We start from the raw sequence: 17,500 nt of genomic DNA, 5'->3' as shown, positions 1-17,500 counted from the left end.
GACCTGAATTTAATCCCGAGATTAAATCGTTGGAAGTAAAAAACAATGTTTTAATTTAAATTAAAGACCTTTTTTGAGTGCATGAACATTTTGTGGGATTTTTTTAAAAATAACAAAACATTATCAAGAGATTTAAGTGTTGAAAGTATAAAAAAAAATAATTATGATCTATTTTTAACACTTTTATGAGTGGGACCCTTTTGGGACCCCGGAAAATTTTGTGGGATTTTTTTTTAAATAAGAAAAAATTATCAAGAGATTTAAGTGTTGACAGAATTTTAAAAAATAATTATGATCTATTTTTAACACTTTTATGAGTGGGACCATTTTGGGTCCCCGGAAAATTTTGTGGGATTTTTTTTTAAATAAGAAAAAATTATCAAGAGATTTAAGTGTTGAAAGTATATTAAAAAGTTATGATCTATTTTTAACACTTTTGTGAGTGGGACCCTTTTGGATTCCCAAGGATTTTATTGAAATTAAAAAAACAAAAACAAAAACCTGTCAGTTTTTGCCTTAAAAAACAGGGTTTTGACAAAAAAGACATAACACATTTAAAATAAAATAAATACATTTTACAACAGATAGACCTGAAATTAATCCTGAGATTAAAGCGTTGGAAGTTTAAAAAAAATAAAAATGTTTCTAATTTAAATTAAAGACCTTTTTTAACAACAAAGTAAAAAAGTAAAATACAATTTAAATATTTTTGACACTTTTATGAGTGTCAAAAGGGTCCCCCGAAAATTTAGTGGGATTTTTTTTTTAAATAAGAAAAAATGATCAAGAATTGTAAGTGTTGAAAGTAAAAATTTTAAATTATGATCTATTTTTAACACGTTTGTGAGTGGAACCCTTTTGGATCCCAAAGGATTTTAATGAGATTAAAAAACTAAAACTAAAACCTGTCAGTTTTTGCCTTAAAAAACAGAGTTTTGACAAAAAAGACATAACACATTTAAAATAAAATAAATACATTTTACAACAGATAGACCTGAATTTAATCCCGAGATTAAAGCGTTGGAAGTAAAAAAAAAAAAAATGTTTTTAATTTAAATTAAAGACCTTTTTTAACACTTTTATGAGTGGGACCCTTTTGGATCACCAAGGATTTTAATGAGATTAAAAAACTAAAACAAAAACCTGTCAGTTTTTGCCTTAAAAAACAGGGTTTTGACAAAAAAGACATAACACATTTAAAATTAAATAAATATATTTATCAACAGATAGACCTGAATTTAATCCCGAGATTAGAGCATTGGAAGTAAAAAAGTAAAATACAATTTACATTTTTTTGACACTTTTATGAGTGGGACCCAAAAGGGTCCCCCCGAAGATTTAGTGGGATTTTGAAAAAAAATAAGAAAAAATGATCAAGAAATGTAAGTGTTGAAAGTATTTTTAAAAATGATGATGTATTTTTAACACTTTTATGAGTGTGACCCTTTTGGATCCCCAAGGATTTGAATGGGATTTTTTTTTTTAAATAAGAAAAAATTATCAAGAAATTTAAGTGTTGAAAGTATAACAAAACTGTATGATCTATTTTTAACACTTTTACAAGTAAGACCCTCTTGGATCCCCAATAATTTTAAGGGGATTTTAAAATAAATAAATCAATTCAGTCTAAGCTTGGGCCCCTGGAGAGGGGGTCCAGACTGAGGCCAAGGGGGAAAAAAATTATAATAATAATAATAGATTTCACTTGTACAAAACACTTTCCATTGAGCAAACAACCTCAAAGTGCTAGTGTATTAAAAAAATAAAAATAAAAAGATAATAAAAATAAATAAAAATAAAAACTAGAACAAGCACGCATATATCTAAAAAAAAAAGGCTTTTCTTAAAAAGAAGGGTTTTTAAGCCTTTTTTAAAAGCATCCACAGTCTGTGGTGCCCTCAGGAGGTCAGGGAGAGGGTTCCACAGACTGGGACTCCCATTGTTCGTAGCTTTGTCCTCTGAGGTTGGAGGAGGTTAAAAAAAAACTCATAGCCATAGCACACATAAGCATGTGTGTAAGAGGGAAACATCAAAGAACACAAAGGACATTAAAGACATTAAAAGAGCAGAGCTTATGCAACCAGCCATTTCTACATACAGCTACAAATAATTAAATACATCAATAAATAAAAAATATACACTGTGGTGGCCTCTGTGGTGTTCCACGCCATCGTCTGCTTAAACCCCGCCTGACCTTGTCTTTCCCCTTTCAGAGGGCGCACGCTTTCGACTCTGACGCCGAGCCTCACAGGTTCCGGTCCCTGCCGGAAATGAGCAACAGGTCAGCGCACGACCTCCACAATCTTCAGGTAACGCAGCGTCCGGGTGTGGCCTCAGTTCCAGGCGACTAGCACCGTCTCACCGCGCCCTTGTGCTCCCCCCCCCCCCCAGCTGAGGCCCACGCTCTCCCAGCTCCACGCCGACCTGAAGCTGTACGAGCACCACTTCGAGTGGCTCAACAGGGTCTCCAAGAAGCACCACCACCCTGCACTGCCCAAGCTGGTGGAGGTGATCAAGGAGATGAAGTCGCTGATCAACCTGCTGCACCACCAGGTACCTACCAGTCTTTAAGGCCTCCGTCACACTCCTTTACATTTTGTTTTTTTCAGATAGACCTGAATTAAAAAATTTAAATAAAATAAAATAAATATATATTTTATTTTATTTTATTTTATTTTATTTTATTTTATTTTATTTATTTTTTTTTGGACACTATTATGAGTGGGACCCTTTTGGGTCCCCGGAAGATTTAGTGGGATTTTTTTTTAAATAAGAAAAAATGATCAAGAGATTTAAGTGTTGAAAGTATTTTTAAAAATGTATGATCTATTTTTAACACTTTTATAAGTGGGACCCTTTTGGGTCCCCAAGGATTTTAATGAGATTAAAATAACTAAGACAAAAACCTGACAGTTTTTGCCTTAAAAAAACAGGTTTTTGACAAAAAAGACATAACACATTTAAAATAAAATAAATAAATTTATCAACAGATAGACCTGAATTTAATCCCGAGATTAATGCATTGGAAGTAAAAATATATATATACATATATATTTTTTGACACTTTTATGAGTGGGACCCTTTTGGGTCCCCGGAAAATTTAGTGGGATTTTTTTTTTAAATAAGAAAATATTATAAAGAGATTTAAGTGTTGAAAGTATTAAAAAAAATAAATGATCTATTTTTAACACTTTTATGAGTGGGACCCTTTTGGATCCCCAAGGATTTTAATGAAATTAAAAAAACAAAAACAAATACCTGTCAGTTTTTGCCTTAAAAAACAGGGTTTTAAAATTGTTTTACATTTAAAATAAAATAAAGAAATGTATCAACAGATAGACCTGAATTTAATCCCGAGATTAAAGCATTGGAAGTAAAAAAAATTTTTTACAAATTTTAATTAAAGACCTTTTTCGACACTTTTATGAGTGGGACCCTTTTGGATCCCCAAGGATTTTAATGAAATTAAAAAAACAAAAACAAATACCTGTCAGTTTTTGCCTTAAAAAACAGGGTTTTAAAATTGTTTTACATTTAAAATAAAATAAAGAAATGTATCAACAGATAGACCTGAATTTAATCCCGAGATTAAAGCATTGGAAGTAAAAAAATTTTTTTACAAATTTTAATTAAAGACCTTTTTCGACACTTTTATGAGTGGGACCCTTTTGGATCCCCAAGAATTTTAATGAGATTAAAAAAACAAAAACAAAATAAATGTATCAACAGATAGACCTGAATTTAATCCCGAGTTTAAAGCGTTGGAAGTAAAAAAAAAAAAAAAATGTTTTAATTTAAATTAAAGACCTTTTTTGACACTAGTCTGAGTGGGACTCCCACGAAAATTTTGTGGGATTTTTTTAAAAATAAGAAAAAATTATACAGAGATTTAAGTGTTGAAAGTATTAAAAAAAATGTATGATCTATTTTTAACACTTTTATGAGTGGGACCCTTTTGGATCCACAAGGATTTTAATGAGATTAAAATAACTAAAACAAAAACCTGTCAGTTTTTGCTTTAAAAAACAGGGTTTTGACAAAAAAGACATAACACATATAAAATAAAATAGATAAATTTATCAACAGATAGACCTGAATTTAATCCCGAGATTAAAGCGTTGTAAGTAAAAAAAACAAAAAAAACATTTAATTTAAATTAAAGACCTTTTTTGACACTTTTATGAGTGGGACCCTTTTGGATCCCCAAGGATTTTAATTTGATTAAAAAAACTAAAACTAAAACCTGTCAGTTTTTGCTTTAAAAAACAAGGTTTTGACAAAAAAGACATAACACATTTAAAATAAAATAAATACATTTATCAACAGATAGACCTGAATTTAATCCCGAGATTAAAGCATTGTAAGTAAAAAAAATAAATACAATTTAATTTAAATTAAAGACCTTTTTTGACACTTTTATGAGTGGGACCCTTTTGGATCCCCAAGGATTTTAATGAGATTAAAAAATAAATAAATAAATGTCAGTAAAATGTTTAAAAATTTAAAATAAAATAAAGAAATTCATCGATAGATAGACCTGAATTTAATCCCAAGATTAAAGCGTTGGAAGTAATAAAAAAAAAAATAGAAAATTAAAAAATTAAATTAAAGGCCTTTTTGACCCTTTTATGAGTGGGACCCTTTAAGGTCCCACGAAAATTTTGCGGGATTTTTTAAAAAATAAAGAAAAATGTTGAAAGTATAACAAAAATGTTTGATCTAATTTTAACACTTTTATGAGTGGGACCCTTTTGGATCCCCGGAAAATTTAGTGGGATTTAAGTATTTTAACAAAATAAAATGTTTGGAAAGTATGATATATTTTTTGCTATATTGTATAATATTAAAGTTTAAAAGATATGCGGTACCTGCTATTTTTTTCTGTGAAAGTACTTTATTGACTTTATTTCCAAGCCACATAAAATGACGTGGAGGGTCAGATCTGGCCCCCGGGGGCCTTGAGTTTGACATCCCCGTTGTAGGGCGTGCTGCCCACTTTTGTCCTGTCGGCCCCTAACCGAGCGTCCTCGCTGTGCCCGACAGATGCTGAGGGTCCAGGCGCCCAAGCTGGCCCCCGTGGCCCCCTCCCTGCCCCCGGAGCTGCCCTACCAGTTCGACGTGCTGCAGTCCAGCCAGGAGCTCCTCCAGCACTTCAAGCTCTTCTGCGACTGGGCGTACCGAGCCTTCATCAGCCTCAAGCCCAAAGTCGCCGCCGTTCAGTCGTAAGCGCTCGCACAGCGGGGGGGGTTGGGAGGGGGACGCACAGCGGGGGGGTCACTGTAGCCAATAGCGTTCCTGGAGGCCTCAGCTGATGACACGTAGTGAGCCAAAGACTACAATAACATCATGGTGATTATTATTTATTATTATTATTATTATTATTATTATTTGTATTTATTTATTTATTGACTGTCAGTAATTTATTGAATGTTATTTATTTGAAGTTGTATCGTGTCACTCTCACCTTCTTTATCCACGTGAACTTTGTTTGAGCACATACTTTCTTACTCTTGTGCCTCCTTGCTCTTCTTTCACTTCTTCAGACAGTCACCTTTTTGTTTTGGTCGCACCCCAGTGCCCTAAAGCAGCGGTGTCCAAAGTGTGGCCCCCAAAAGTGGGGGGGGGGGCGGCTCGATTTTTTCTAAAAAATAAGATTACATTTGAAAAAACAAATGGAATAAAAAAGCAAACAGGTGAAATATAAGGGGAAAAGTTGAAATTTTGACTCTAATAAGACAAAACTGCCATGCAGGCTGTTTAATTTAACTTAAAACTGTCATTGCTGGAAAAATAATAATGAATCAAAATCAATGTTGTTATGAATTATTGACATATTTAAGGATCCAATTACTTAATAATAATAATAATAGATTTTATTTTGTAAAAAGCACTTTACATTGAGTAAACAACCTCAAAGTGCTACACTGTATTAAAAAAATACAAATAAAAAGATAATAAAAATAACTAAAAATAAAAACTAGAACAGCATAATAGCTAGAACTAGTATGCATATATCTAAAAAAAAAAAAAGGCTTTTTTTTTAAAAGAATGGTTTTTAAGCCTTTTTTAAAAGCATCCACAGTCTGTGGTGCCCTCAGGTGGTCAGGGAGAGCGCTCCACAGACTGGGAGCGGCGGAGCAGAAAGCCCGGTCTCCCATTGTTCGGAGCTTTGTCCTCTGAGGTTGGAGGAGGTTAGCCTGTGTAAGTGATTTAAACGTAACATTAAAACAAACATGAAAATTATTAAAAACTTATAACCGACGGATGGATCTTTAAAAGTGATCAAGAGATTTAATTGTTGAAAGTAAAAATATATATTAATATAATGAAATATTTTAGGGGGGGGAAATGAAGCATATTTTGTGTTTTTGCCTTAAAAACAGGGTTTTGACAAAAAAGGCCTAACACATTGAAAAAATAACAATAATAATTTCAAAATAAATAGATAGACCTGAATTTAATCCCAGGATTAAAGGGTTGGAAGTAAAAAAAAAAATGTTTTAAATTACCATTTTTCAAAAATTAAATTAAAGACCTTTTTTGACACTTTTATGAGTGGGACACTTTTGGATCCCCCGAAAATGTTGTAGAATTTTTTTTTTTTTAATAATAAACTGTTATATCCCAAAAAGTAATATTGAATTAAAATTAGTGTTGTTATGAATTATTGACATATTTAAGGGATCCAATTACTTCACTCCAAATATTCCACTTTCAAATATTTTGGGGTAAATGTTGCATATTTTGTGTGTTTGCAAAAAAAACTAATAATTTTAACTTAACATTAAAACAAACATGAAAAAATATTTTAAAAAATGTGTAACGGACGGATGGATCTAAAGCTGATCGAGAGATTTAAGTGTTGAAAGTAAAAATATATATAAATAAAATGAAATATTTTAGGGGGGGAAATTAGGCATATTTTGTGTTTTTGCCTTAAAAACAGGGTTTTAACAAAAAAGACCTAACACATAAAAAAATAATAATAATAATTAAAAAAAAAAAAAAATAGATGGACCTGAATTTAATCCCAAGATTAAAGGGTTGGAAGTAAAAAAAAATATTTAAAAAATCCCTTTTTAAAAAAAAAATTAAATTAAAGACCTTTTTTGACACTTATGAGTGGGACCCTTTTGGATCCCCCGAAATTGTTGTAGGATTTTTTTTTTTTTTAATAATAAACTGTTATATCCCAAAAAGTGATATTGCATTAAAATTAGTGTTGTTATGAATTATTGACATATTTAAGGGATCCAATTACTTCACTCCAAATATTCCACTTTCAAATATTTTGGGGGAAAATGTTGCATATTTTGTGTATTTGCAAAAAAACTGATAATTTAAACTTAACATTAAAACAAACATGAAAAAATATAAAAAACGTTTAACGTACGGATGGATCTAAAGCTGATAGAGACATTTAAGTGTTGAAAGTAAAAATATATATAAATAAAATGAAATATTTTAGGGGGGAAATGAGGCATATTTTATGTTTTTGCCTTAAAAACAGGGGTTTTACAAAAAAGACCTAACACATTAAAAATAATAATAATAATAATAATTAAAAATAAAAAAAATAGATGGACCTGAATTTAATCCCAAAATTAAAGCGTTGGAAGTAAAAAACTTTTTTTTTTATTTACAAAAAAAAAATTAAATTAAATTAAAGACCTTTTTTGACACTTTTATGAGTGGGACACTTTTGGATCCCTCGAAAATGTTGGATGATTTTTTTTTTTAATATTATACTGTTATATCCCAAAAAGTATAATTTTTTTTTTTTTTTTTAACTTCCATTTCTTTAAAAAAAAAAAAAAAAGTCATTCAAGAGATATACCGTAAGCGTTGAATAAAAAATAAATGACTTATTTTTAACATTTTTATGAGTGGGACCTTTTTGGATCCCCAAGGATTTTAGTGTGATTTTTTTTTATTTTTTTTTACTCCCATTTCTTTAAAAAAATAAATAAATAAATAAAAATTGTTCAAGAGATTTACTGTAAGTGTTGAATAAAAAATAACAATAAATTACTAATTTTTAACATTTTTATAAGTGGGACCCTTTTGGATCCGCAAGGATTTTAGTGGGATTTTTTATTTTTTACTTTCATTTCTTAAAAAAATAAAAAATAAAAATTATGAACTATTGACAGACAGAAACCGAAGTCGTTGGAGAGATTTACCGCAAGCGTTGAAAAAAACAAAACAATATATGACTCATTTTTAAGTCTATTCCAACATTTTAAGTTATTTCCAACATTTTTACAAGTGGGACCCTTTTGGATCCCCAAGGACTTTTAGTGGGATTTTTTTTTTAACTTTAATTTCTTGAACAACTTTTTGAATAGCGTTGAATAAAAAATAACAATATATGACTCATTTTTAAGTCCATTCCAAGATTTTAAGTCATTTCCAACATTTTTATAAGTGGGACCCTTTTGGATCCCCAGGGATTTTAGTGGGATTTTATTTTTAACTTTCATTTCTTGAACAATTTTTTAAATAGCGTTGAATAAAAAATAACAATATATGACTATTTTTTTAAGTGTATTCCAACATTTTAAGTCATTTCCAACATTTTTATAAGTGGGACCCTTTTGGACCCCCAAGAATTTTAGTGTGATTTTTATTTTATTTTTTTAACTTTCATTTCTTAAAAAAATTTAATAAAAGTTGTTCAAGAGATATACCGTAAGCGTTGAATAAAAATAACAATAAATGACTTATTTTTAACACTTTTATAAGTGGGACCATTTTGGATCCCCAAGGATTTTAGTGGGATTATTTTTTATTTTTTTTACTTCCATTTTTTTTTTTTAAATAATAATAAATAAAAAGTCATTCAAGAGATTTACCATAAGCGTTGAATAAAAAATAACAGTAAATGACTTATTTTTAACACTTTTATAAGTGGGACCCTTTTGGATCCCCAAGGATTTTAGTGGGATTTTTTTTTTAACTTCCATTTCTTTAAAAAATAATAATAATAAAATTGTTCAAGAAATATACCGTAAGCGTTGAATAAAAATAACAATAAATGACTTATTTTTAACACTTTTATAAGTGGGACCATTTTGGATCCCCAAGGATTTTAGTGGGATTATTTTTTTATTTTTTTTACTTCCATTTCTTAAAAAAATAAATAAATAAATAAAAAGTCATTCAAGAGATTTACCATAAGCGTTGAATAAAAAATAACAATAAATGGCTTATTTTTAACACTTTTATAAGTGGGACCCTTTTGGATCCCCAAGGATTTTAGTGGGATTTTATTTTTTTAACTTTCATTTCTTAAAAATTTTTTTAAAAAGTTGTTCAAGAGATATACCTTAAGCGTTGAATAAAAATAACAATAAATGACTTATTTTTAACACTTTTATAAGTGGGACCATTTTGGATCCCCAAGGATTTTAGTGGGATTATTTTTTATTTTTTTTACTTCCATTTCTTAAAAAAATAAATGAATAAATAAAAAGTCATTCAAGAGATTTACCATAAGCGTTGAATAAAAAATAACAATAAATGACTAATTTTTAACACTTTTATAAGTGGGACCCTTTTGGATCCCCAAGGATTTCAGTGGGATTTTTTTTTTTTTACTTCCATTTCTTTAAAAAAAAAAAAAAAAAATTGTTCAAGAAATATACCGTAAGCGTTAAATAAAAAATAACTATATATGACTTATTTTTAACATTTTTATGACCAAGACCCTTTTGGGTCCCCGGGACCAATTCGAAGGGTCGATATATTGTGTTAGTTTATGAAAAATATCATGCTTCAGTTTTTCAGCGTGCCCCCCCCCCCATTAGTGGAAAAGGTTTGGACACCCCTGTGTTAAAGTAACCCATGTGCCATGAACTACCCTGTCCATGAATATTCATGCTATCCTTCTCATGAATATTCATGCTGTCCTTCTCATGAATATTCATGGTCTCTGTGTTGGAGTCGCTGCTTAGCACTGAAGGTCTTGATTGGATTCTTTGCACAAACCGGGAGGAGGACGAGCCTCTCGGACGCCGACAATTGAAACCGTGCTTTGGGATCTTGAAAGATATATTTTTTGAAGATAAAGTCTTAAAATACTATGTATTGTGACACTCTTTAATGTGGAGGTGTACATGATTGTACATGAATGTAAATTGTTGTACAGTGCTTGTGTGTGTGTTTGTATGTGTGTGTGTGTGTGTGTGTGTTTCCCATAATATCACCTGGACCACCTGTGTTACAGTATTTATTGATGCAACTCCGTGGAACTATTTATTTTTTTTGCGCCGCACGGGAGCAAGTCTCCCGTGCTTTTGTACGTTTTATACCGTTTGTACTCCTCTCTGCCACAAATAGAAGCGGATATTTAAATGCTCTTCCAGACACTGATTGGCCTCAATGTGAACTACGTGCCTTGGTGAAATAAATACTACAGAATGTGCAAGGAAGACTGTTTCTCGTGTTTTTTATCGCACGTTCGACACGTACTGCGTTTGCTCCTGCGCCCCGGAGAAAGAAGAAAATATAAATCAATTAAAATGTCCTAAGCACACCTCTGCATAACATTGTATCTTTATTCACGCAACAGAAAATAATTGAGAAGCACACTTTTTATCTCATATTTAAGTATTTTTATCTCACAATTTTGACATTCTTATCTTGTGATTTTGACTTTTTATCTCATAATTATGTATTTTTATCTCACAATTTTGACTTTCTTATCTCGTGATTTTGACTTTTTATCTCATAATTATGTATTTTTATCTCACAATTTTAACTTTCTTATGTCGAGATTTTGACTTTTTATCTCATAATTATGTATTTTTATCTCTCAATTTTGATTTTCTTATCTCGTGATTTTGACTTTTTATTTCATATTTATATGTATTTTTATCTCGCAATTTTGACTTTCTTATCTCGTGATTCTGACTTTTTAGCTCATAATTATAATTGTTTTTAAATTAACTTTTGACCTATTATAGGTTCCATTTACTCCACATCAAATATTCCACTGTGAATATGTATTTGGGGGGGGGGGGGGGGGGGGGTGACAAAAAGTGCATAAAACATTTTTGAAATTCATCTCAAAATAATGACTTTTGTGTCTCATTACATCAACATTTATATCTCATAATTTAGACCTTTTATCTCATAATTAACAAATGTTTAATCCCATATTTCTTATTTCATAATTTCGAGTTTTCATCTCATATCTCATAATTATAACTTTTTTTTATCTCATAATTTCGACTTTTTATATCATAATAAAGACTTTTTATCTCATAATTATAACTTAACATTGGGGTACTTTTTGTTGTTAGTTTTTTTTTTTAGTGCCGGAAACGGGTTTCTAAAATAAGTGCCTTAAAAGTTTTTTTGTTTTTTTTTATTCAAATATTACAAGTTAGACGGAAGTTAGTTCCTTTCTGCAACAAAAACACTACATATCCCAGTGTGCTTTGCGTCATAGCAAAAACGCGATATTCTATTGAGAAACGTCGACAAAGATTTTTACATATTCAATTGAGATGTGTAAATTATACATAGACACGTTTTAATCCCGCTCCAAAAAGATATAATTATTATTATTTTAACATAACGACAAAAGTAGCGATGGTAAAAGTGAGTGAGACTCAGTAGGAAGTGGACAGCCAATGGGAAAAGGCCATCATTCGCCACAAACAGCCAATCACGCTCGTCGTTTTTAGTTGGACGGAAGTTAGGTCCTGTCAGCAGCAAAAACACTACATATCCCAGTGTGCTTTGCGTCATAGCAAAAACGCGATATTCTATTGAGAAACGTCGACAAATAGTTTTACATATTCAATTGAGATGTGTTAATTATAAATAGACACGTTTTAATGCCACTCCAAAAATATATAATTATTATTATTTTAACATAACGACAAAAGTAGCGATGGTAAAACTGAGTGAGACTCAGTAGGAAGTGGACAGCCAATGGGAAAAGGCCATCATTCGCCACAAACAGCCAATCACGGTCGTCGTTCTTATTTTGACGGAAGTTAGTTCCTGTCAGCAGCAACAACACTACATATCCTAGTGTGCTTTGCGTCATAGCAAAAACGCGATATTCTATTGAGAAACGTCGACAAAGATTTTTACATATTCAATTGAGATGTGTAAATTATACATAGACACGTTTTAAACGCGCTCCAAAAATATATAATTACTATTATTATAATATAAAAAGAAAAGTAGTGATGGTAAAAGTGAGCGAGACTCAGTAGGAAGTGAACAGCCAATAGGAAAAGGCCATCATTCGCCACAAACAGCCAATCACGGTCGTCGTTCTTAGTTTGACGGAAGTTAGTTCTTGTCTGCAAAAAACACTACATATCCCAGTGTGCTTTGCGTCATAGCAAAACGCGATATTCTATCGAGAAACGTGGACAAAGATTTTTACATATTCAATTGATATGTGTAAATTTTAAATAGACACGTTTTAATCCCGCTCCAAAAATATATATAATTATTAGTATTATAATATAAAGAGAAAAGTAGCGATGGTATAAGTGTGCAGGAAGTGGACAGCCAATAGGAAAAGGCCATCATTCGCCGCAAACAACCAATCACGGTCGCCGTTCTTAGAGGGCGGCATCGGGCGGAGAATGTTAGTGTGTGCTGTTTATTGTTAAGGTTGTGTGGATTAGCACTGCGGTATGCAACTAATCACCTCAATAGTTTTTAAAATGACTTAACGATCATCGTTTCGTTCCAACGCATCGCGTTGTTGACGATCTTTATTCGGACGTCGTTCGGCTTTTGGACGTAGGAAAAACACCAGGCCGAGTCGACGCCGTTAGAAGCCGGAGAGGTTTGTTTATGTTTATTATTGTGAGCTAGCCATATCTTAAGGGTTAAGTGAGGACAAGCGGTAGGAAATGGATGGATGGATTATTGTTGTAGTGCGAGCAAACACCGCAGTGCGGATTGATGACATGAAAAATGTCAGCTCGGCAGAATGAAAAAGGAAGTAAAAAAAAAGTGACGTCACCGTTGTGTGGACTGGGGAAGGAATTTAGTTAAAGTACCACTGATAGTCACACTAGGTGTGGTGAAATTACCCTCTGCATTTCACCCATTTCTTGTGGAGGTGAGGGGAGCAGTGAGCAGCAGCCCTCAGTCAACAAAAGGCAAACGACCTGGATGATGCTCCAAAAGTGACCTGCGCCTTTAAGAAGACCAGCACTACCCCGCTCATGGCGAACTCGGTCGCCGCCCTGGTGGTCCAAGCCGAACTCTTAGCCCCGCAGTCCTCGGCGTCCCTGTCCCCTTTCCCGTCGCTCCTCGCCACGGCCCAGGAGGCAGAGGACGACGACGACGGCGGGCGGGAGGCGGGCAAGGGCGCCGTGGAGGAGGTGGTCCTGGACATAGTCGCGGCGTCGGAGGCGGCCCAGCAGGCCGAGCATCCCTTCCAGTGCTTGGAATGCGGCAAGACCTTCAGGTGGTCGTCCCGCCTCACGCACCACCAGCGGAGCCACAACAACGAGAGACCCTACCGCTGCAACCTCTGCCCCAAGGCCTTCAAGGGCTCCTCGGCGCTGCTCTATCATCAGAGGTGCATGAGAAAGTCCGGTCCGGCGCGTCTTATTTCCCTTCTCCGCTGTAAATATCTTGTATTTTGCAGGTCTCACTCGGGGGAGAAACCTTACAAATGTCAGGATTGCGGCAAAGCGTTCAAACGCTCCTCGCTTCTCCAGGTAGGAACTTCAGGCCCAACGCACTCTCACACTCCCGATAAGGAATATGCTAGAAATGCATCATAAAGTGTAAGAAAATAGTGCAACGTGTGAACATAGAGAAGCCTTAATGGCAGGAAGTTACAGCTGTGCTCTAAAGGGTGAGCGCGGATAAGGTCTTAAAATCCAACAATAAACTCTTAAAATGAAGGCGTAAAAATAAGAAATATGTAAGAAACGCTTCATAAAAGTGTAAGAACATAGTGCAAAGTGTGAAAATGTAAACAGAGAAGAAACCTGGAAGTTACAGCTGTGCTCTAAAGGGTGAGCGCGGATAAGGTCTTAATATCCAACAATAAACTCTTAAAGTGAAGGCGTAACACTAAAAAGTATGTAAGAAATGCTTCATAAAGTGTAAGAAAATAGTGCAAAGTGTGAAAATGTAAACAGAGAGAAACCTGAGAAGTAACAGCTGTGCTCTAAAGGGTGAGCGCCGATATGGTCTTAAAATCTAACAATAAACTCTTAAAATGAAGGCGCAAAACTAAGAAATATGTAAGAAATGCTTTATAAAGTGTAAGAAAATAGTGCAAAGTGTGAAAATGTAAACATAGAGAAACCTGGAAGAAACAGCTGTGCTCTAAAGGGTGAGCGCGGATAAGGTCTTAAAATCTAACAATAAACTCTTAAAATGAAGGCCTAAAAATGAGAAATATGTAAGAAATGCTTCATAAAGTGTTAGAAAATAGTGCAAAGTTTGAAAATGTAAACATAGAGAAACCTGGAAGTAACAGCTGTGCTCTAAAGGGTGAGCGCCGATAATGTCTTAAAATCTAACAATAAACTCTTAAAATTAAGGCGCAAAAATAAGAATTATGTAAGAAATGGTTGATAAAGTGTAAGAAAATAGTGCATAGTGTGAAAAGGTAAACATAGAGAAACCTGGAAGTAACAGCTGTGCTCTAAAGGGTGAGCGCCGATAATGTCTTAAAATCTAACAATAAACTCTTAAAATTAAGGCACAAAAATAAGAAATGTGTAAGAAATGGTTGATAAAGTGTAAGAAAATAGTGCAAAGTTTGAAAATGTAAACAGAGAAGAAACCTAGAAGTAACAGCTGTGCTCTAAAGGGTGAGCATGGATAAGCTCTTAAAATCCAACAATAAACTCTTAAAATGAAGGTGCAAAAATAAGAAATATGTAAGAAATGCTTCATAAAGTGTAAGAAAATAGTGCAGAGTGTGAAAATGTAAACAGAGAAACCTAGAAGTAACAGCGGTGCTCTAAAGGGTGAGCGCCGATAAGATCTTAAAATCTAACAATAAACTCTTAAAATGAAGACGCAAAACTAAGGATTATGTAAGAAACGCTTCATAAAGTGTAAGAAAATAGTGCAAAGTGTGAAAATGTAAACATAGAGAAACCTGGAAGTAACAGCTGTGCTCTAAAGGGTGAGCGCCGATATGGTCTTAAAATCTAACAATAAACTCTTAAAATGAAGGCGCAAAACTAAGAAATATGTAAGCAATGCTTCGTAAAGTATTAGAAAATAGTGCAAAGTGTGAAAATGTAAACATGGAGAAACCTGGAGGTAACAGCTGTGCTCTAAAGGGTGAGCGCCGATAAGGTCTTAAAATCTAACAATAAACTCTTAAAATGAAGGCACAAAACTAAGAAATATGTAAGAAACGGTTTATAAAGTGTAAGAAAATAGTGCAAAGTGTGAAAATGTAAACAGAGAAGAAACCTAGAAGTAACAGCTGTGCTCTAAAGGGTGAGCGCGGATAAGATCTTAAAATCTAACAATAAACTCTTAAAATGAAGGCGCAAAACTAAGAAATATGTAAGCAATGCTTCGTAAAGTGTTAGAAAATAGTGCAAAGTGTGAAAATGTAAACATGGAGAAACCTGGAAGTAACAGCTGTGCTCTAAAGGGTGAGCGCCGATAAGGTCTTAAAATCTAACAATAAACTCTTAAAATGAAGGCGCAAAACTAAGAAATATGTACGAAATGCATCATTAAGTGTAAGAAAATAGTGCAAAGTGTGAAAATGTAAACACAGAGAAACCTGACAAGTAACAGCTGTGCTCTAAAGGGTGAGCGCGGATAAGGTCTTAAAATCTAACTATAAACTCTTAAAATGAAGGTGCAAAACTAAGAAATATGTAAGAAATGGTTTATAAAGTGTAGGAAAATAGTGCAAAGTGTGAAAATGTAAACACAGAGAAACCTAGAAGTAACAGCTGTGCTCTAAAGGGTGAGCGCGGATAAGGTCTTAAAATCTAACAATAAACTCTTAAAATGAAGGCGCAAAACTAAGAAATATGTACGAAATGCATCATTAAGTGTAAGAAAATAGTGCAAAGTGTGAAAATGTAAACACAGAGAAACCTGACAAGTAACAGCTGTGCTCTAAAGGGTGAGCGTGGATAAGGTCTTAAAATCTAACTATAAACTCTTAAAATGAAGGTGCAAAACTAAGAAATATGTAAGAAATGGTTTATAAAGTGTAGGAAAATAGTGCAAAGTGTGAAAATGTAAACAGAGAGAAACCTGGGAAGTAACAGCTGTGCTCTAAAGGGTGAGCACGGAAAAGGTCTTAAAATCTAACAATAAACTCTTAAAATGAAGGTGCAAAACTAATAAATACGTAAGAAATGCATCATAAAGTGTAAGAAAATAGTGCAAAGTGTGAAAATGTAAACAGAGAAGAAACCTAGAAGTAACAGCTGTGCTCTAAAGGGTGAGCGTGGATAAGGTCTTAAAATCTAACAATAAACTCTTAAAATGAAGGCGCAAAAATAAGAAATATCTAAGAAACGTTTCATAAAGTGTAAGAAAATAGTGCAAAGTGTGAAAATGTAAACATAGAGAAACCTGAAAGTAACAGCTGTGCTCTAAAGGGTGAGCGCCGATAAGGTCTTGGTAGGAACGAGCGCCTTGCAATATTTACAGACCACATCGGTCTGATCACGGTTCCTTTTTAAAAAATCAAAAAAAGTACCCGATTGGCTCTTAGCGTGGAACGCATTTTTCATCGATATCGATTAAACATAAACATTAAACATAGAGAAACCTGGAAGTAACAGCGGTGCTCTAAAGGGTGAGCGCCGATAAGGTCTTGGTGGGAACGAGCGCCTTGCGTCATTTACAGACCCGATAAAAAGTACCCGATTGGCTCTTAGCGTGGAATGCATTTTTCATCGATATCGATAACATGTCTATGGCGATATATACTGATATTGTTTTAGCGCCCAGCCCTCCATGCGCTATTCAGTCAAAAATATCAATAAATGAATTAAAAAGCTCTTGATATGAAATTATACTGCAAACCTTTCCCTAGCCCCTTCCTTCTCCGCCACTGATAAGACTATAGTAGCAAATTCCCCCAAGTTGGTCTCGGTCTCGCAAAAAAAGTCGTCTCAGGAAGTTTTTAGTTATGTTTAATTTGTTAGTTTGCGCTAGAAACATAAATTATTGAACAATATATTTGCTATGAATGCAGTCAAGTAACTCAAATTAAATTTAAGTTTGATTAAAACATTTTTTTAAAAAAAGGTTAATACATGGGGTTTGGGCCCCAAATAAAATGTATATTCAGGGACCATAATAATCCAGGGGCCCTGCCTATCAGCGTCATTTTCACCAATCTGATTTGTCAAAAAGGAGCACTTTTATCTATTATCTCATCAAAATGTATTTTTGTTTCTTGTGTAGACGAAGCAGAAACAACAAAGTGTAACAATCGATCAACCCTTGATTGATCAGCCACACAATTGTTGTAGCTCCAAAAAAAAAAAAAAAAAAAGCCATA

The 17,500-nt window shown here is 33.3% G+C and overlaps 2 protein-coding genes across 4 annotated transcripts in view; both read left to right on the top strand.

The window, feature by feature from the left end:
• The window catches only part of il11a (interleukin 11a), a 69,032-nt gene extending 63,013 nt beyond the window's left edge, over nt 1–6,019 (top strand). For all 3 annotated transcript variants that reach the window (XM_062062580.1, XM_062062581.1, XM_062062579.1), the window contains 3 exons: nt 2,214–2,309; nt 2,392–2,553; nt 5,044–6,019. In XM_062062580.1, coding sequence (XP_061918564.1) covers nt 2,214–2,309; nt 2,392–2,553; nt 5,044–5,226 — 441 coding nt within the window. In that variant the 3' untranslated portion in view covers nt 5,227–6,019. The remainder of the gene's footprint in view (nt 1–2,213; nt 2,310–2,391; nt 2,554–5,043) is intronic.
• Nucleotides 6,020–12,574: 6,555 nt separating this feature from the next.
• znf628 (zinc finger protein 628) overlaps nt 12,575–17,500 on the top strand; it is a 52,020-nt gene continuing 47,094 nt past the window's right edge. Inside the window, exons 1-2 of the mRNA XM_062062572.1 lie at nt 12,575–13,564; nt 13,634–13,706. Coding sequence (XP_061918556.1) covers nt 13,206–13,564; nt 13,634–13,706 — 432 coding nt within the window. The 5' untranslated portion in view covers nt 12,575–13,205. The remainder of the gene's footprint in view (nt 13,565–13,633; nt 13,707–17,500) is intronic.

Source organism: Entelurus aequoreus, linkage group LG11, assembly GCF_033978785.1.
Source record: "Entelurus aequoreus isolate RoL-2023_Sb linkage group LG11, RoL_Eaeq_v1.1, whole genome shotgun sequence".
Taxonomy (NCBI): domain Eukaryota; kingdom Metazoa; phylum Chordata; class Actinopteri; order Syngnathiformes; family Syngnathidae; genus Entelurus; species Entelurus aequoreus.
This window is presented reverse-complemented; position numbering and strand designations above follow the sequence as displayed.